Source organism: Cygnus atratus, chromosome 10 (genome assembly GCF_013377495.2).
Source record: "Cygnus atratus isolate AKBS03 ecotype Queensland, Australia chromosome 10, CAtr_DNAZoo_HiC_assembly, whole genome shotgun sequence".
Classification (NCBI taxonomy): Eukaryota; Metazoa; Chordata; class Aves; order Anseriformes; family Anatidae; genus Cygnus; species Cygnus atratus.
Window position 1 is genome coordinate 15,061,469 of NC_066371.1, and position 20,138 is coordinate 15,081,606.

The following is a 20,138-nucleotide window of genomic DNA, read 5'->3' on the forward strand; positions in this document are numbered from 1 at the left end:
TGAAGCAAGGACTGAAACCTTCTTATTTCAGATATTCAGGGCCTTTGGCTTTGCCCCATTCAGCTTGTGTCATGTTTTACATTTAGACCAATAGGACAGCTCCATTCAATTTCCATTTCTAAATGTCCCTAAAACATTTAATGTCACTACAAACTCAGTTTTTGGATGCAAACTTTTACAATCTCAAAGGATTTAGAACTCATGTTCCCTCCCACCCCAATGGTAATCATGATCCCAAATCCCAGAAACAAACATCTTTGACATACTACTACACAGATTGACAGATTTATTGAGAACTGCAAGCTGTAGCCTGCGTTCACATATATCAATGCATCTGGGAGCAGAAAAAACAATCCAGCGGACACACTGGAGCACTTTGGAGGCTTCAAATCAAGTCCTGCCACCTTCTTAGGCAAGTAACAGGAGTCGTGGTCAACCCAGTCTGGGAGCTTCCATCTCTCTCCCAAGGTTAAGGGCGGTTCTTGAGGTGCCTCAAATCCCAGTGGAGATGGAACAAGATGATATGCTTTTTCCTTAATGAGTTTCACCCAAATAACTCCACGGCTCATGTGCTGTTGGGGAAGTCACACCACAAATGTGGCTCACGTGCAAGAATGAGTTAGGACAGTCTGATAAGCTTTCTGAGGGATGCAAGTACATGCAACTGTGGTCACCTTGCTCAGCTAATGCATATTTGCTCCAGCAGCTAAAGAGGATCACTCAGATTTCTCCACCAAAACCACTGCTATTACACCACAAGCCCCTTCACATTTGCGTACTTTCCTGGCAGGTCGGGCCTTTCCACCCAGGGAAACAGTCGCAGCTCCCGTCCCCTTGCAGTCCATCATTACATATGCCGTTGTCACAGGCACATTCTGCAGGGGAAGAATAAATGCTCATCATTGGCAAACCAAACAGGTCTCACAAGCAGAGTCTCACTGCCATTTCACTCTGTTGTATTCCTAATCCTAGCTGCCATGAAGAAGATGTTATGGGAGTATCAGCTCTTGTTACCTATCAGGCCCAAAAGCCCAAGAACAGACCATCCCAACTTTCTATAGTTTAGGTGACATCAGGATGAGCAGCACAGCAGTCAGTCATGCTGAGGATGAAAATGGGGCTGACCACAAGCACTCCCTCCCACCACCCTTCCCTTGGTGGCCCACCAGCTGTTAGCGTGTCTCAGAGGTCCTGGGGCCGCTTTTCTTCCTCGTGAGCAGCATGGTAGGCACAAGCTGCAATAGCCATCGCTGTCACCTGATTTGCAGTCAGCTCCGTATCGGCCCACTTCACACATTTCACAGGCAGTTCCGTGGAAACCTTCCAGACATCGGCACTCTCCACTGCCCTCGATGCCATCCTGGCACTCCCCGTTCCCGGAGCACCACTGGCCTGGCTTCCCCGGGCACATCTCGCACATGTGTCCGTAGTAGCCAGGGCAGCAGACGGACCTCTGTGAAACCAACAAGAACAGGCTGGGGTGAGCCATCTTGTGCAGCACAGAGGGGATAGCAAAAGCATGTCCTCCAGGCTCACGGCTTTGTTGTGGAAGCTACTCTACTCCTTTAACTATGCAACAGACTTCATTTTTGACAACTCATGAAGGGACTAGATATCTGCAGGTGGGATGGAGTGAGCCAGAGCCTTGCATAAAGGTCTGCATAGCCACTTGAGCAATGCTCTTCATTTGGTAACAAATGTTCAGTCCTGTGCCCATCCAGCTTATCTCCTAGTGTGTCCCATCAGTGAGATCCTCTGTTGGGCAGAGAGAGGCTCTGCCAGAAAGCAGGTCAGTTCAGAAGCCTGATTTCACTGCTCTCCTTTCTCTCTGCATTCACCCACAGAGGGAGGCAACCATGATGGGACCAAGTTGGACAAAACAGATGAAGAGGAACACCGTCCAGTGAAGAGACAGGAGTGCCCAGGGAGGGCTGGGCTGACAGAAGCTCTGCCTGTGGGTACAGTTTGTCCAACTGCCTCTCTCCCTTCTCAATCTTTCATTCCCACCAAACTTTCCGGGGAGATGTTACAATATGTAGAAGGGGTCAGATTCACACAAGCCTTTCTTTTACTATTTCCTCTTCAAGAGTTTTCTCCCAGCCACGTGCTTTCACAAAACTGGTGGGGGCATAGTGACTGTGAGACCTGTTCCTCCCCTTGGTTTGGCTCCAGTTATTCATCAGTTACTCGGAAAGGCACATGCACAAGCAAAATACCATCATTCATGCCTCATTTCCTTAGGAAACCTGACCACAAACATTCAACTCCTTCTCTTCCTCTGTACAACAAAACCCAAAGCAACAATCCCAGTGCTGCAGACCACAATCCATCACCATGCAGACACTTCCGCAGGTTTGATTTTTCTCCGGTGCCCTCTGTCTCCAGGATGGAGAGCAACTCCCAGACAAGCCCATTCTCAGCTACGCAAAGGCACAAATTCAGCCAGGATGTCAGCACAGGCTGTATTTCCATGGCTGTATTTCTAACACCCATCTTGCTTTTGTCAAAATGAATCCAAGCCAAATGTTTTTCTTACCAGAGAAACTTTTGCACAGGTGAAATGGCAGCCTGTATCCCCAGAGCGCAATTCACAGTGAGCGAGGTTCTTGCTTCCTGGAAATTCCTGCAAATATAATTAACACAGATACAGATTGAAGATACTACAATATGGCAGTGTTCTTGCCTAACAGAGGAATAATTCTTTTTGTCCTACAGGAACTGCCCTAAAAATCCAGAGGTCCCAGAGCTCAGAGCAATGAGGCATCGCTAGGCCTGGTGTGAGGTGACCCCACACAGCCTATTTTGTTACCTGTCAAATCTGTGGTATACATGTCAGCTAAGAAAAAGTAATTGGCATTTTTTGGACATAGAGTAAAGTAATGAAGCCTACAAAACCAGATGTGGCTGCTAGGCAATTCATATCCAGCACAGAGATGAAAAGTTTCATTGTTTTCCTCTCTGGAAACATTTGTCACTCACTCACAAACAAGCTGCACCCACCTTTGTGAATGTATCCATGGTCTGGGCTAGAAAATTGCTATTGGCACCCCTATTCTTGATGATAATGTCTAAGGAGTGAGAGATCAAAAAAGAAATCTAGTTTCCACCCCTAATGGGGGAAAGTCCTCACATTAGATGCTCTAAAGTGCTCCTGAAATGCAGGCAAAGGCCTCATGCCAACTCTGTTAAGATCTTCACAGTTCACATTTGTGTTTTGCCTGCATAAACCTCCCTTGGTTTCTGCTTTCTCTTACAAACCTCGTTAATGAACAAGTCACAGAGGACTCAACAGCATATTTTTTCAGGTAACGAGATGACATCTCTAGAGCTATGATGGGACCATCAAAGCAAAGTCTGTGAAGTCTGTGAGATGCCACATGAATCAAAGACTCACCACAAGAACTGATCCAGGAGGACACTTGATCCCCTTCTCACACTTGCCGCATCTTGACTAGGGCACAGAGAACAGGACAAGTCACATGTGTGCCCTCTACCCACGTCACACCAAGACACTAGTCTTGAATTACAAATGGTGCTGTACAGGGTGCTGGCTGGGACAAAGACAAAGATGCATTTATCTCCATGGCTCAAAAGACCAAAGAATAAAAATCACAGTGCATGTCCCTCAGCTCCTGGATGCTACCAAAAGCTCCATACAAGGTCTTATTTCTCCACGCTGGTGATGAGACTGTGACGAGACACAAAACCAATCAGAGGAGATCATTACACCTCTCCTGAGCTGGGGAAGGGCTTTCTGCAGGCCTGGAGTTCCTCCATGCAAGGCTGCACAAACGTTTTTTCTGATCTGTAACAGGGCAGGCCTGCCTCAGTCTGACCCTACAATCTTCGGATAGCCAAGAGCCACAAGATGCGTGGGGGCTGGACTTTGGCCATGACTCCCACACAGTTTGTAGGGGAGCTTGTGGTGTTATGCAAGATTTGGGTTGGATTCTCCTTCCACAGCTGAGAATGTTGGCAGTCCCTGCACCAGCCTGCCCTGTGACTGGCGCTACGGCAGAGCCCCAGCAAGTGAACTGAACGTGATCTGCACGGGAGCTGCAGATCTCCTGCATTCAGAAGGAAAGAGTCTGAGGCCAAGAGGTGCCAAATTCCATTTCACATGAGGATTAGCTGGAGTCAGACCCCAGGCCACAGTCTCATCCATGTGGAAGAGACGATGTAGGTCTTCTGCTATTCATCAGTTCAGTTCAGGAGGCGGAGAAACCCTGTGGAATGGTGTTCAGCAAACTGGTAATCATCACTACCTTTTGTATGGTCGTGGTATTGGCCGTGCAACGATTCTTCCTTATCTGGAGGACCTGCGAAACCCCAATCAACATGCCATTCTTCGTCTCGAAGAATTTTCCATCCAAAGGAATATCATTGACAAACTTCTGCAAAGGAGAAGGAAAGGGCTGAGATGATAACCTTCAACTCCTTTTGCATGGATTGCTTGATGGCTGTTAGATAGCCACAGTCAGTAAACTGAAAAGGTGTACAAAACAAATATTGGTTTATCAATGGTAGAACAATCTACCGTTCTTACCTGGGTGCTGTTTTGATAAAACATTAACCAGTAGGAGAGCCCTAGCATGCTGTTCTTATGGATTCCACTTCTCAAATCTGTAGGCAAGAGTTTCTCTCCCAATATAACATGGTACTGCACTGTCTCATTGTCCTAAATCCACAATAAATAAACAAACAAATAAAATGTTAGGACTTGTCTGACTTCCTAGACTACAATTCAGTCTAGAATTGTATGTCACAAGAATAGTTCCTAGACAATCTCTAATAGCTAATTTAGCCCACAGAGACTAGTAACTCCCTATCACAAAAGCACTTATCACACCTAGTTACCATTATGGGATGAAGCCATAAAGGTTTTTGGAGCTTTTCAAAAGGCTCAAAAATACCACATATATGCCATGGCTAGACAGGAAGAAGAAGATCTTGTGCTATCCATCACACACAAATCTACACAGAAATTTGCATTTGGAGTCCAAATAGTCTTTTCAGTTCCTATTGTAACATCCCAGGAAACTCTCTCATTTCTCTCTGCCACTTCTCCTAGCTTTTAGCATTAGATATGCTCTTCCTCTCCATACTCAGATCTTCTCAGCTCAAGTTTCTGATCTGACAGTATACATGTCCCTGCAATTACTGCAATACATATTCAGATTGTAAGCAAGCAGTGAGCTTACCAATTGTGTCACATTGGCAGCCTGGCAGTACTCCTCAATGGAATTATTTCCAGGAACAAAAACTGTATATTTTTCGCTGGATTCGATTTTTCCAATGAGCTGGTATTGCTAAAAAAAAAAAAAAACTCCAAACATTAACATTAGCAATTACACTTGTACTCACTAAAACCAAACTGCATATGAAATCAATTAAAACGGCAATAGCACTAGGGGAAACGCTATACAATTTCCACTCAGTCACATGTGTCTAATCACTTGCTCCCTGGGTTGACCTAAGTGCAGTTCCTTGATTATGAACAAGCCTTCCTTTTCCTCTAGGTTTCTCTGCCCTGTACAAGCATGTGAGTGCCTGCAACAAACAGAACATCTTCCATTGTAATAACACGATATAGGGATCTAACTGCAAGTATACAACCCTTTGGTTGTTCAAAGGACCTTTCCTAGAAGATCACACTGGAATGGTAGGAAATAGATGGTTTCCTCTTTTCTCACCAGGTGGTCCAGGTTTAGGCCCACCTACAACAGGTAAGCTGGGCATTTGCGCAAAAGAACGTTCTGACAGCCACAAGAGAACCCACATCAGATGCTTACGTGTAACAAATCCTTGAATGTACTGAATGAGGAAACTATATCGAGCTGTTTCTGCAGACCTGGAGGACTCGGTGGGATATCTCCTAAAGGTGGCAACAAAACCTGCAGATAAAGCAAGTTCATGAGCAAGCTCAGGCAAGAGACACTGGGGGAAATTACTCCTGCCCTGCTTGCAAGAAAAGCAAGTAGAAATGGTACCATTTAGCACAATTCTGCAATAGTCTTAACTCTTCTATCAGCCAAGAGAAGAGGAACTCTCCTCTTCCTTGTCCCAGAGACGAATACTTCAAGCATTAAACACTAGTGCACAGGAGCATCTGTCAGGACTTTGTGATAATCAAGTATATTTTTGTCATTATAGTTCTTTCTCACTGCCCAGGTATACATTACTTGTTGTCTCCATCACAGATGCTGCAACACAACCTTGTTGCTATGACTGTATTTCCCAGAATTAACATACCTTACTGAGGACATGAATAATGCCATTGCTGGCAGGGATGTCGCTGACGACTATACTTGCATTTTGAATGGTTAATACCTGCAGAAGCATAAGAGGGAGAAGCAGAAGCATCAGAAATCACCAGGCATATGCAAACCAGATATATGGTTTGTTCAAGGTTGCACACGATTAATCTGGGTACAATTTTTAAAAGATTCCTGAACTTGAAGGCACCAGCATCACATCCAGATTCCCCACTAGATATAGCAGTTCTTGAGCAGTTTAATTTGATACTGACACATGTGCATTACATAAAAAATTCTTACACCACTCTTGGTGTTTATCTGCCATCTGGTCTGTGGGTTGAGGGTGGGTAATTCTGGCTTGTCATACTTTTTGAGCTTTTCACCAGTGAGGACACCTTCGAGAAAGTGGGCCCTGAAGAGAACAAAGGCAGGTAAAGAAAAGATTCTGGTACTATTTGTAATAACGGGGAGATGAGATAAGATCATATCACCTAACATTCACACATTCACTGAAGTCGTTAAGCATGTAGAGAGAATGCACATATATGAAAAATGAATACACTTCCAATTGCCTGAGCTCTGTTATGTTTCAAATGCCTACTATATTCTTTGCCTGCTACATATTTAACCTTGCTTCTATATTTATTTCAAGATATCTCTTTATTGGGCATGTACGACCAGAAATCCAACTCATAGCCTTGTTACTGTTGTCTGGCATAGTAAAGCAAAGAGCGGAATCTCCTCATACCTGACTAAAAATGGCAGCATGCTGGGGGTCAGCCAGAAATCTTTCTCACTCTTGTTCAAGCTGTTGATAGCTTCCTCTGATGGCACCAGGACAGTGACATTGGTTCCTGCTGGGATGCTGAAGAGAGATTTCTGTTGTCCAAAGCACAAAGATGAACAAATAAGACATGCCAGTGCCATATCTATTCCGTAAAATATAACCAAGAGTCATCCTGCTTTTGCAGTCCCATGTCAGGGACATGCAGAATGATAGTGTGCACACAGCAGGCTTTCCTGCACATGTGAAATAAGTGCTGTTGGCAATCAAAAAATGCCACAAGTGATTTGGCCAAAACAGCTGACACCTGCTTGCCAAGGAAAAATCTGCTGCTTTAAGCTCTGCTTTCATGTTTCAATTAATCTTCAAATCCTCTCAGTCAAATCCATAAACAAACAACACACAACATCAGTTTTGGGGAAGGGACCAAAATTACTCCTAGCAAAAGCAATATACACAGCAGGACAGGTAAACTAAGGCTCAGTGAGATGCCATACTTCATAGTGTGCTTCCGCAGCCTTGCTGCGGCCTGCAGTGTCTCTTGCAGCCAAGCCAGGAACAGGGAGCCCATAACAAGAAAAGGAACAAACATATAGACTAACTTTTCAAAGCTTGCTCTTTTGCAAAATAGCTATTATTATGCTACCCCTTTTTCTTTTCCTTCTGTGTTACTTTCCTATAGCCAGGAGTTACAGAAGATACAACTATGAAAATCATGTGTGTTACAGTCACAGCTTCCTCCTGTGCTATAAATTAGTCCCTCAAAGCACGTTGATGACCCTTACTCCATCACAAACTCCAGCACTTTTCTACACGCTACTTTTTCTGATTTCACCTTAGCTGTTGCTTTGTTTTTCTCTAATGAAAAAGATAAATGCTGTTGCTCTTCCTTTAACAGCAGTGTTCACAGTGACTTCGGTTCTACAGTACTTACTCATGTGGACATCCCACAGCCATTCTTACCTTAACCCAGTCATAGAAGCTTGCAAAGTGGGAACTCCCAGCCAGCTCCTTCAAAATAGAAACAACAGAAGGGTAACTTCCAATGAGCACCGGAGCTGTGGGACTGGGAGACCCAGGGTGGGGGACAGGAGCCCTTTGCGATATCAGATCCAGCAATAATGACTTAGGCATTCCTTTCTCCCTTCACAAACTTCAAAGGCACCTTGTGTCATGTGGAGGGATGGCCACTCCTAAAACCAAACTCTATCCATTAAAAAGTACATATTCCAGCCATTAAATATATATATGTATATTCCTAAATAAATACATTATTTTCAACTCATCTGAAATTGCTTGTGTTTACCAGAGACAGTGATTGAGTCCACAATGGTCTTTAATATTTCTAGTGGCAGAAAATGGGCCTAGCTAGCTCTGACCTGAAAAACTTTCCAAACAACAAAGACAAGATGCTTTATTGCACAGGGGAGACAGGGGTGGAGCAGCTTAGAAATGACTGTCAATGATTTATTGAAGACATTGGTTCTTGGCACCGGTGCTGTCTCTGTGGTCTTAGGCAAACACATGCTGTGCTGTCAAGCTGGTGCAGAGAGGAGTCAGCTCGAGTAACAGAGAAATGGGAATTGAGAACAGAGCCATTTCTCCCTGATCTCCAAAAGACCTCAGACACTTTCTTTTCACTCACTTTTAGAACGTCCCCATAGCATGTCATGCCATCCCCGACATAGCCTTGAGGGCAGGCGCAGGACCTCTCCCCTCCTCCAAGAGGTACACACATAGCCTGCAAGTACAAGGAAAGGAGAAATTAGAGAGTGAACACAGGTAATGCGGTGTTACACCTACCTAGGAATCAAATTCTGACCTCTTATGGCCCAGGCTACAAATACACACACAAACCCCTTCCTCCTGTTGCCTTTACAGTGCCATCGAATTTACACCTTGTGCACCAAGGCCTAGATGATGGCTTTGGGTTGTGTGAATTCATGAAAATGAGAGGATCTGCCTCCATAGATCAGAGACTAAAACTTTATAACACCTCAGTGGTGTACCAGTAGGCCAATGCAAACCAAATCCTTGCAATTCTCTTGATGCCATGGCTGAAAAACTTGTGACAGGGAGCAGAGGAACCCTCACTGCCACAGTAGCCTTGGACAGCACTTTAGCTACTCACCACGTCGTGGCAGCCACCGTTGTCCATGAGGCATGGGTTGATTGCATCACAATTGTGGCCATCGCCAGCATAACCCCTCTTGCAGACACATTTGCTCTACAGGAAAGAATCATTTCAATTTTAAAGAGCTATCAGAGTATCCTCATTTACTACCCAAAAAAAGGCCTAAAAATCTAAAATGTATTCTTAATTGATTTTCCTAAGTTTTCTACTGGTTCCTCAAGACATGAAAATGCAGAGGTACTTCCTTAGTAGGGCATCATTCTCTATCACAACACACATGCTGCTGGGTTACTCAAGAGCACTGATCCCTTGCTCTGCTTGCCTGTGTGAGGGTAACTTGAGAATAATAGTTTCCATCTCTATTTCCATCTTTTCCGAGAATGACACAGACTTTGTGAACAACAGAAAGAGAAGAGAGGGTGATTTCAAAGCTTCCTGCTTATGAGATAGCTAAAAGAGCACTTGCACATGCCACCTCACTAAATTCTGCTGACAATCTGGCACCTTTCCTCAGCCCATTGCCCAGAGTTCCCCTTGCTCAGTGGGGAGAAGCAGCACGTCGAGAAGCCACCCCTCCTGCATGCCTTCCTCCAATCTCAGGATGTCCCAGTCTTGCCCTGTCTTCCTTAATTGACTATCTGAATAGCTTCATGTGATTTTCTGTACATTTTAGCACTGCCCAGAGACAATGCTGCGATCTGAGAACAAGGTGGGCACAGCAACCAGTGCCTTGTTATGGAGCGTGGGCTCTTCCCTTTGCTACACAAAGGTTTCAGAGTAGTGTAGCAGCCTCAAACACACCCATGCCTCTCGCCACACACAAGTACCCTGTGTGGCTATAGCAGGAGCCAGTGTACCTGGCAGCCAACAAACAGGTTTTGCTGCTGACCAGCCCAGGTTCTACCTCCAGCAATCCCAGTCCATTTCAGAGCAGCTTAGGAAAAGTAAGTCTACCATCAGACTACTTAGCATAGCCCATACCTGACCGGGGCCAATATAAATGCAGTCAGCATTGATGTGACAGTTCCCTCTGCTCTCCAGCATGCAGTTGTCTATAGACACACAGGCCTTCCCATCCCCAGTCCAGCCCACGTTACACTGGCAGGTGGCATTGCCAGGGCCCGTACTGGTGCACAGGGCCTGCAGAAGGGAGACAAAAGCATTACACTCAGCAGAGAGCAGACAGTGCAGTGCAAATACAGAGACAAGTCTCTTTCATCAGTCCGAGGAGAGTTTCTGAATGACCAATTTTGATTCCAGCACTGGGTGCAGGGACTGGAAGCATCTTCTCCAGAAAAATTCTAGACAATATCATAATAAAGTGATTCTAGAAACATTCAGTGTTTTCAGAGAGGTGGATACTTGTGTCTAACATGGCTCAGAACTCCCGGGGCATTCCCTGCCATTCAGTAAAGCTCTTCCATGACAGAAGAAGTATTCCCTGGACAGGATAAGCACAATCTTCTTCTGCCTGGACATGTAGGCTGGGAATCAATCATGAAGGCAGATCTCTCTCAGCAAAGACCTTTGTACTTAGTGCCGTCCTATTCCCTTCTACATAGCCCAGTGCATTCCTCTCATTGAGGGATCTAAATCATGATGAGGTCTGACCATTTGTTGTTGGCTACTAGAAATATGAGTTGGAGCTCACAGCCAAGCAACAACACGTAAGGAGATCTTGAGGGGAAAATGAATACAAAACAAAAGTCTGTGCAGCTAATCTCTGTGGTTGCTAAAATATCTGGGCAAACCAGCCAAACCTTTGCCAGGTTGTCACATTTTGGTGCCAACCAAATGACTGACCTCCTTATGATGACTGTGTTTAGGTACCTGTTATTCCACCCCACCTTACAGACTGGGAAAGATAGGCACGAGACCAGCGCCCAACAAATCTGCAACAGTCCTGCTTTGATCGATAGATGTTGCTTCTCCATGCTTCGATAGTCCATTCCCACTTACATTCTGAGAACAGCCTCCTCGTTCTGGCTGACTGCACAGGTCAATGGGCTGGCAGGAAAACCCATCCCCTTCATATCCATCCATGCAGATGCACCTTAAAAACATAAGCACAAAAGGCATACAGGTAGTACAGCCTATTCTGAAATACAGCAGAGAGCAAAAAGGTATTTTGAGCTCTCAAGCAAGCAAGAACCTGACTTAATCTCTAGTGCAGTGGGCTGGCTGCGTTGCTTGAACAACCCTGTGCAACAGGCACACAGGGAGACATGCACAACTACAGGGTTGGCAGCCTCACAGCCGTTGTGTGACTATACGATGACAATGTGCCCACCTGAATGTGTATGCCAGAAAGACTGACCTTGCTGTGTCATTGAGGCTGCAAACAGCGTTCTGGTGGCAGTACTGGGACAGCCCGCTCGGGCCACAGTTCTTCGATGTCTTGTCACAGAATTTCCCAGTAAAACCTTCCTTACAGGACCAGGACTGACACACACCCCCGCTGCCAGGCCTGTTGTCACAGACACCATGGACGCAGCCACAATCTGTCAAAGAATTTTCACATGGAGAAAGAACAATAACTGCCAAAAGTCCAGAACTCACCACAGTAATCACATTTTGCAGATTCCCAACTTCCTTTCACAATCTCTCGTGACATCAAATCATCATCCCATTTGTTCTTGACAGAGGGATGTCTGCTGAGAGACATCCACCACACCTCAAAACTTGGCCAGGGAACCGATCCTCTGACTGCCTAGGTCCAAGAGTTTTAAGAGCTCTACAGATGGGCTCAAATTTAGGCCATCAAGCACAAGGTCCTTGTCAACTGGGAAAGGAAAATGTCTTTTCTTTCTAAGGAGGAGAGATTTGCTTGGAAGTCCCACACTTAAATTTGGCCAATGTTTCCAAGACCTGCATTACCACTGTCATATCAGCCATGTTTTCTCTACTGCTTTTTGTGACCTGTGATAACATTTCCATCACTTCTTTCATGATGAGGTCTTGCCAGCAGGGAATCCAGGGTACCTGAACATGCACTATAGCTTTGCTCTACATTTTTCTCTAGTCTCTCCTTCCAAATTACCAACCTTCGTCACAGTTCTCGCCATGTTTGTTTGGGTTTGAACAGATGTGGCAGGCTACTCCTTTGAAGCCTTCAAAGCAGCGGCAGTTGCCATTCCCTTCTATGCCATCGCTGCACTGGAAGGAAAGAAAAAAAAAGACAAAGTCATTGAAACTAAGTGAACCAAGGCAAAACCAAGGCTTTGATATCTATCAAAAACACTTTTGACAGCTGCAGTAAAAAATAGGACTTTGAAGAACAGTGCTGGTAATACAAAATCCACCCTCCAACCCCCAGTCAATGCTGTCCGCAAAAGCTATGACATGATTCACATTAGAGCTCAAGATGGAAAACACACTGATGAGTACACTCCAATTTCCTTGGATATTCTGTGGCCACCACTTTCGACTTCACCCTGGAGCACAAAGGCTGAATTATGCTTATCTAGAGCAACTGTTACCATAAAGAAAAAATGTCCTACCTTGCCATTAAAAAATAAATAAGCTAACTACACTCTCTAACCACCCTGACTCAAGTGCTCATTGTAACACAGTATGATCCTTCATACTTACATTTCCCCGGCCATAGCATGGACTGGAATATCCCCCTGGGCACGGTATGCAGTCTGGACCAAAGAATCCTTTGCAGCACCCAGGTTTCTGAAACAAAACCAAAATCATTAAAGTACCAAGTGACTTAACATAAATTGCCTGGAGTTGTCCTGCTCTCACAATTCTGAGATCTATATCCTCCTTCCTGTGGCCATGGACTACACTGAAATAGTCACTTAGACACCCATGCTTAGAATCATAGAATCATTTAGGTTGGAAAGGACCTTTAAGATGATTAAGTCCAAACATAAAATTGGACTTAAATTATTAAATTATTTTCCAACAATACCTGTCCTTCTGCTTGTAACTAATTCTTGTCAACATAAACCACTATTTTCTGTTCTTTCTGTGACTTAGGCAAATAGGGTCTATGCTTTCTCTGAGTTTTGAATTCATTAATAATATTGGCTCACTTGGTCCTCCTTTATCCTTGCTGAGGACTTCTGTTTTTCTGGAGGGATGTATCAGTCGTGGATCACAGGCCTTGTCACAATTGACCAATAGAAGAACAATGACAGGACAGACATCCAGCTGGTATTTAACAAGACACTCATAAATAATTCTATATAGTTGGCACTGGGACAGCTCAGGAGCTGCAGACTCCTGATGTGAGGTCTGTAAACTGGGTAAGAACTACTTTTCCAAACCATCTGACAATGTTTCATAAAAAAGATGCAATCACTTCACAACTTATGGCAGTTTCATTGTACTCTGCTTCCGTTGGGAGACGTGATAAAAACAGGGCACTCTCAGAAAACATGCCACACTGAACGCTACACCATTCATCTCTCGGCTTCCTCCAACTTGGCTAGTCACAACTGTTATGCTTTATTGTATTTATGTATCATGTTTGGGTTTAATTGAGCTGCTTTCTAACATTTGCAGCGGGTTGGTACTGTGTATTCTTCTCTATGTTAACCAAAGAGAGGTCAGATAGCCAGCTCATCTGATGGGCCCCCCTTTGCAAGGGGCAGCTTTTCTTTTGTTGCCATCTCAGTTCAAGGAGTCAGAGGTCTTCTCGATGAATCGGGAAGAGCAAAGCTGAGCTCCTTCCAAAGGAACGTGGTTTCCCATCACACTCACCATGACAGTTTGATTGCAGTACCTGGCACATCCCTTCTTCAGGACATTCAGGCCTTGTGGATCATGGATATAGACACATTCTTTTGGGAACAGTGTTGATTCCTGTAGAAACACAAGTCAGCTCTGTTTTGTTACTTCAGCACAGTAACCCTCCCCTCCTCTCTTTCTGCTGCGGAGAGCAACTTATGCCTATCTCTGAGCTGAGGAAGTTCAAAAAGGAGCCAAGGTGGACAAGATACTGCTACAGCATGCCTATCATGAAAGAAGGCACGTGGTGGCTTCCTCTCACTCCCAGCAATCAGCAAGCCTGAGCCAAGGTGCTGCCCTTTTGTTCTTATAATAGTATTTATGATAAGGGAGACAGTAGAAGAAGGGGGAGAGGTTGGGGAGAGAGGATAAAAGGAGGGAGATGGGGGGAAGAGACAGGGGGGAAGTGGGAGAGAAATAGAGGGTAAGAAAGAGGGTAGGGGAAAAGAGAAAGGAAGGAGGGAGAGGAAAGGCAGGGGGAAGGAGAGTGGGGAAAAGGGGGAGTACAAGAGAGAATGAGAGAGGGAGGGAGGAAAGGAGAAAGAGGGGGAGGGAGGGAGACAGCTAGGGGTGGAGGTGAGACAGAGAGTGGGAAGGGAAAGGACTGCAGATAATTTCTGGAACAATACCCAGTGACCTGTCATGTTGTTATACACAGGCAGAATTGGGCCCAAGATGATTCTGTCCGCACCTGCCTCAATCGGAGAGGAAAACAATTGACTAGTGATTTTGCAGATCTCCACTTCAGACATTCATGCTGAGACAGCATCAGCAAGTTCTTCTGAAATTCAGATCCCTCAGAAGACACCCAACAGTTAACAGTCATGAACACCTCTCCATTTTTCCCAAACAATGTCTTGGGCCTGGCCTTCACACAGGGATTTCCTGGAAATTGCTGTACTGCTAAACCAAGCATGGGTTAACTCAAACACCAGTGTGCTGCCTCCTCCTTCTTAATCCGCCTTCAGCTAGTTCTGCTCATTCTGAATCAACAGCAAGCGCAGGCCAAGAACAAATTGTTTCTCAGCCCTCTGCAGCGCATAGAGCTAGTTGCAATTCCCTGGCCATGACATAAGCAGTGGTGTTGCTGGATGGTACGAGTGGGATTGGCTTTGATTCTAGCAATTTGGAGGAGCTGGGAGACTCAGCGTGTAAGGAGGAAAGCCCTGCCTGAAGCAGAGTAGAGGTACTAAAAACTGCAAGCCTACAATTTCATTTAGCACAGACTGTCTCACAGCTATCTGCATTGACTCAGCAAACAGACTTCAAAATAAGAAATGGCACAGAGCAGTTACTGGGTGACAGTCTGGGATCACAGTGCATGGTGGATACGCATCCTCTAACAAGCCATGCTATTCCTCTCTACTGCTTGCCTTTCCTGTCCTGTATTTGTTTGAAAGTGTCTTGGGTTAGAAACTGTCACAGTGTGCTTGTATGTCATCATGCAAAGAAGAAAATATGGAAATGATCACAAATAATTACCATTTCTCTGCTGCCAGGTGGGCAAACACTGTTGTTGAGAGCCTCACAATCCACACAAGAGCCCTGTTAAGAAAAGAGCAGAAAACTTCATCTTCTCAAAAGAACCCCTACCCCATGCCAAGAATGCTCCAGAGCTACTGTTTACACTACATATCCAAAACATCACAGCATGTATCAGAAACATTTTTAGGACGGAGTTCCACACTCTGAAATGGGGTAAGCTTCTCACTTCAATAAAGAGGATCCTTTGTCACGAGATGTTTGCACCTGACTTTAAGATGGGGTCTGTCTCCACCCTGTGAGTCTATCAGCCACTAGAGACACAGCTATGCTGGAAAACATTTTGGGCATCCATGTGGCAGCCTCATTAAATTGACAAGTTATAACAGACCCTCTGGCCAGTTGATATTATTTGTGTTGCTCCAAATCAGGTGCCTTTTGCCTATTCAGAGCCTCATCCTCTTTTCCAGTAATCTACCTGTGGTCAAAGTGGGGAACACACACCTAAAATAAGGTATACAAAATTCTTTATGTGAGAATACCATACAGCATTTACAGCTCCTGCTGCTGAATAACTGTTTCCCATCCATACTAACATGAAAACAATGCTGACAGTGATGGGAACAAAGCATTCTCAGCTGAGTTAGTAACTCTGGTGTGAAGAAGGGCATACACAGCCTTATGAAAAGGCAAACATCTTTCTGAAGCAAAGGTAGGATGGATGCAAGGAAAGAATAAAGACCCACAAGAAAACAGCTGATTGCCAGCAAAGCAGTGCAAAGTGCTAGCAGAAGCAACAATCACAGTGCTGATGCTGCCTAAGTTCATATTAGGGGATATCTCAGAGAGAACACATTTCCCAAATGTAATTTACACAGCTTGCTTTTTTTCCTCCAGGTGAGTGTAGGGTCTACAGCAATGGCTAGCAAGAGAATGGGAGAAGGTGACTTACTGTCACAATTTTATGTTGTTCTTCATTGCATCTGTGAGGCAAAATGGGAATTATTGAAGGAGGGAGGAAGATGCCGTCCAAGGTATGAATAATACCATTTGATGCCACAATGTTTCTCATGTTTAAGGGGATCCCTGATTCATCCATCAGAATTCTTCCCTAAAGCAGAAACACAAATAATTTATCTGTATTTTATCCCATTAGACTGTATCAACTACATAAAGGCAACACAGGAAACAGATGGTATGCAACATCAAGTGCAACCACACAAATAGTCAAGCCTCTTAGTAGAGTCACAAGTTGGATAAGAAGCAAAAATAATTCAGTGACCCTATTTAAGTCTATTTTTTAAGCACAGGAGGAAGCAGAGATGGGCCGAAACCACGTTGTTCAGAACTATATCCAGACTTCCACTTAGCACAGGATGTTTGCCCAGCTGAGTTTTGATCCATACATACGTCTGCACCGATGTTGATGGTCAGTATCTGGTTGGCCATAGTAACAATATGTGGCATCACTATCAGTTTCTCTACAGTCACCTGAAATAAACACACGAGGGGACAATGTCGTGAAAAAGCAGGGACATTTCAGTACAGCTGACAGAGTCCTTTCATGACTCCCCCCACCTAAAAAACCTTCTAAAGGGGACTTTAACCTTAACATTTACATCTCATGAAATACCTTAAACGCACACAATAGCCCAGAGGGAAATCCAGGACTTTGTGTGAACCATTTGCAATGCTACAAACACAGCAGTGCCTGTGGCAGTGGCCTTCGTTTTCATTCCTTGTGCAAGAAACAGTCTAGAACAGCTGAAATTAAGTCTCATTAATAGTGTCTCTTATTGATACAGCCAATACAGGGAATTTTCCAGGACATATTAATTAAACAAGTAATGCTGAGCAAGAAGCATAAGAGATAATACATTTTGACCTACTAAATAAGCTTATTTCTAAAGGCAGAAGAAATGTAAACCACAGCTGCTGTATGAGAAATTTAAACATAAGGATTTGACAGGAGAGAAGTTCTGAGAACTAAGAAAATTTTTTCTTTTGTGTTCAACAAGTTATTAAAGTAAGTAGTTTAGCTTGCTGCCATATTGTTATTCATCAATTGCAAGAAAAACTATGTTTTGCTGTTTTGTCAATGTGCTGCTTATTTTCTCTGTTGGAGTTATGGAAATCATAAGGACTGACATTTTCTCCTTAATGAAGGACTGGAATAATATTGATATTTCTTAGCAAAAGACATGACATTGTACCATAATGCTTGAGTATTCACTTCCCCACAGGTTCTGTGCATAATTTTAAACATCTTACTTGTTGATTTTATAAGGGAAAAAGTCTTGTTAATGTACTGTATTAATTTTATTTACCCTGCCACATAGGGTAAATAAATGTTGGTGCAAGAGTTGGCAGTACCCCACTGATGGAGCCCAAGAAGACAGGAGAAGGAGCAGGAGAGTTTTGACCAATTCTCCACCTGGCTATAACTTTTGTGTTGCTGCTTTCAGTGTTAGGGAAGCTATGGGTTGGAGGATTCATAATTAGGGTACACTCCTAATTAATAGTTCAGCAAATTAAAGTGATGCCAAGAGAGAATTTGCCTGCAGCAAACTCTGCAGGACAATGTTTTCTTTGTAAAGGCCATCTGACTAATGAGCACCATCACACCCAGAAAACTAAGAGCTTTGTGATGGAAGACCCTTTTGGCAACAGCTTTCACGGTAAATGTTTTGCCTCATCAGGTCCTGAATCACATCTCTCCTCTCTTGGGCAGTCCAAGAAACAGCAGCTGAAGTCACTGGTACTTCGACCTCTGTGCCAAACAACATAGTTGATTACAACCTGGCTTAAAGGACTCCAATTATCCAGAATTAGAGCTGCCTGCCTTACCGCTGCTGAAGTGTAGATATGATGTTTCACAAGTTCCTGAAGCTTATTTATGCCCTAAGGGAAAAAAAAAAAAAAAAAAAAAAAAAAAAACCATAATAATTGGATACCCCTTCACTGCTCAGGAGTAAGAAGAGGCAATTACTTTTTCTTTTAACAAATGACTGACTATGCCAATGTATTACAGCAGAGACTTCACTTGGAAAATAAATTACTTCATTTTCCCCACAAAAAGCAAGAGGAAATAGACAAAAAACAGACTTAAACAATATGGCTAAATGTATTTCTCATTGCAGGTTCCACCAGCATTCACTTCTTTCCCAAAGCCTTATAGAAAGAGAGATGTTTTAGCCAGCTCCAGAAAGAACATTTTTCAGCAATGATCAGATACATTGCACAAGCTATTCCAGCAAAGCCTAGTGCAACAGGCTGCACTATCTCAGGACCTCTTGAAGTATTATGAGCTCTCACATCTGTGAAAAGGTAGATGAGCCTTCCATCTCTCAATTTATCCACACCATCATTGCTGGGTACAAATACAGTAAAGGGGCCGGGTCCATCAAGAATTGCAGGCAGGCCACAGTTCTGCAAAAACAATAAAAGATTTCACCATGCATCTAGCATGAGTTAATGAGGGGGGTCTATTAGAAAGGGAGAGGAAACTCTAAGCAACCCACCAAAGGTGCAGCTACTGAAAAGCTTTTGTATTCAAGAGGCAAGGCTTGTAATATTACAGGGATATAATGCCATAAAAACAGGCTGGACAATGAAGCCACTGGTGTAAGTGCAGCTAATGTGAACAAGAGAGCACTGGAATACACAAGTACATACAGAGACTAAACTAATATCTTTTTGCCCCAAGAGAAGAAAAAGAGAATCAAGCCTATAACCACAATTAAACAATGAATTTTGTAAACAACTAACAGCCACAAAGCTGAAAACAAGCAGGTCAGGATTGTTGTGTGCAATGCTAGAGCAGATCCAGATGACTCTGGTGGAGGTAAAAGGAAAATCAGTCTGTCCCTAGTAAAAAAATTAGCTAAATGAAGCCTGGGCAGAAGCCTTTAAGGGTTTATAATCTGAGGACTATTTTATCTAGATACCTATAGCAAAAAACCCAACAGGTAGCTTAAGCCTAGCTTGGCATGGAAAGGCATGAAACGTTCACTCTTGAAAAGGTGTTCAAGAACTCAAAATGCTTTGGAGAACAAAACTGTGCCAAGGGAGATGGGTAGGGCAGGTGGGGAAGAAGGTGGGAAAGACATTTGTATGCTTGCTGCTTGTGCTGATCTTTCCATTACATTTGCTTATAAAATAAACAAAATAAGAAGTGCCTTAGATAAAAGCATCCAGAAAGACAAACAGCTGCATTTAAATATTATTCAAAATTCTCACAAAAAAAGAGCAACAGGCTGTGCAAAAGCAGCAATGCTAAACCTTCTGGGGCAGACACAAGCATGCTTACCTCCAGTATAGTTTCAAATCGACTGAAGATCTCATTTGAAGCAAGGATCTCCCCAATGGTTTTCTGCAAGAAGATACAAAGAGGAAAAATACAATGGCTGGGGTTGAAGCAAAGTCTGAGCACAAACTCGCATGCCTTTGATCAGTCAATGTTTGGGGATTGCATGCTCCAGGTCTTTGAAAGCCATCAGCCCCAAAGGACTCAAACCCTTTATTTTGGCCAGTTGACCTAGCAAGGAGGGAGCCTACAGTAGCTTAGGCGCAAGCCTGTTCTCATGTACGACAAACAAGAATTTTTTAGGTTACCATGCACTTAAGCACCCTTCTGTTTTCCTACTCCCATCTTCAGGTTAAACTTGCAGCCATGCAGAACTTGGCTGGTAAAGAGTGGAGCTGCTCTATCATCTCAAGTCTCCCTCTGCCTTTGAGGACA

At 43.9% G+C, this 20,138-nt stretch overlaps 1 protein-coding gene across 1 annotated transcript in view; it reads right to left on the minus strand.

Annotated features, from left to right (window-relative positions):
• Positions 1–20,138, minus strand: part of STAB1 (stabilin 1) — a 57,218-nt gene that overhangs the window by 17,454 nt on the left and 19,626 nt on the right. The window contains exons 14-39 of the mRNA XM_035546960.1: positions 19,707–19,769; positions 18,713–18,826; positions 18,245–18,298; positions 16,808–16,888; positions 16,350–16,508; positions 15,398–15,460; positions 13,889–13,990; positions 12,767–12,853; positions 12,220–12,331; positions 11,493–11,676; positions 11,135–11,228; positions 10,157–10,315; positions 9,173–9,268; positions 8,687–8,782; positions 8,005–8,052; positions 7,006–7,136; positions 6,558–6,669; positions 6,253–6,330; positions 5,793–5,894; positions 5,202–5,309; positions 4,547–4,678; positions 4,266–4,394; positions 3,395–3,451; positions 2,537–2,623; positions 1,258–1,453; positions 780–875 (exon numbers count right to left, since the gene is read on the minus strand). Of these exons, the coding sequence (XP_035402853.1) occupies positions 780–875; positions 1,258–1,453; positions 2,537–2,623; positions 3,395–3,451; positions 4,266–4,394; positions 4,547–4,678; positions 5,202–5,309; positions 5,793–5,894; positions 6,253–6,330; positions 6,558–6,669; positions 7,006–7,136; positions 8,005–8,052; positions 8,687–8,782; positions 9,173–9,268; positions 10,157–10,315; positions 11,135–11,228; positions 11,493–11,676; positions 12,220–12,331; positions 12,767–12,853; positions 13,889–13,990; positions 15,398–15,460; positions 16,350–16,508; positions 16,808–16,888; positions 18,245–18,298; positions 18,713–18,826; positions 19,707–19,769 (2,740 nt within the window). The remainder of the gene's footprint in view (positions 1–779; positions 876–1,257; positions 1,454–2,536; positions 2,624–3,394; positions 3,452–4,265; positions 4,395–4,546; positions 4,679–5,201; positions 5,310–5,792; positions 5,895–6,252; positions 6,331–6,557; positions 6,670–7,005; positions 7,137–8,004; positions 8,053–8,686; positions 8,783–9,172; positions 9,269–10,156; positions 10,316–11,134; positions 11,229–11,492; positions 11,677–12,219; positions 12,332–12,766; positions 12,854–13,888; positions 13,991–15,397; positions 15,461–16,349; positions 16,509–16,807; positions 16,889–18,244; positions 18,299–18,712; positions 18,827–19,706; positions 19,770–20,138) is intronic.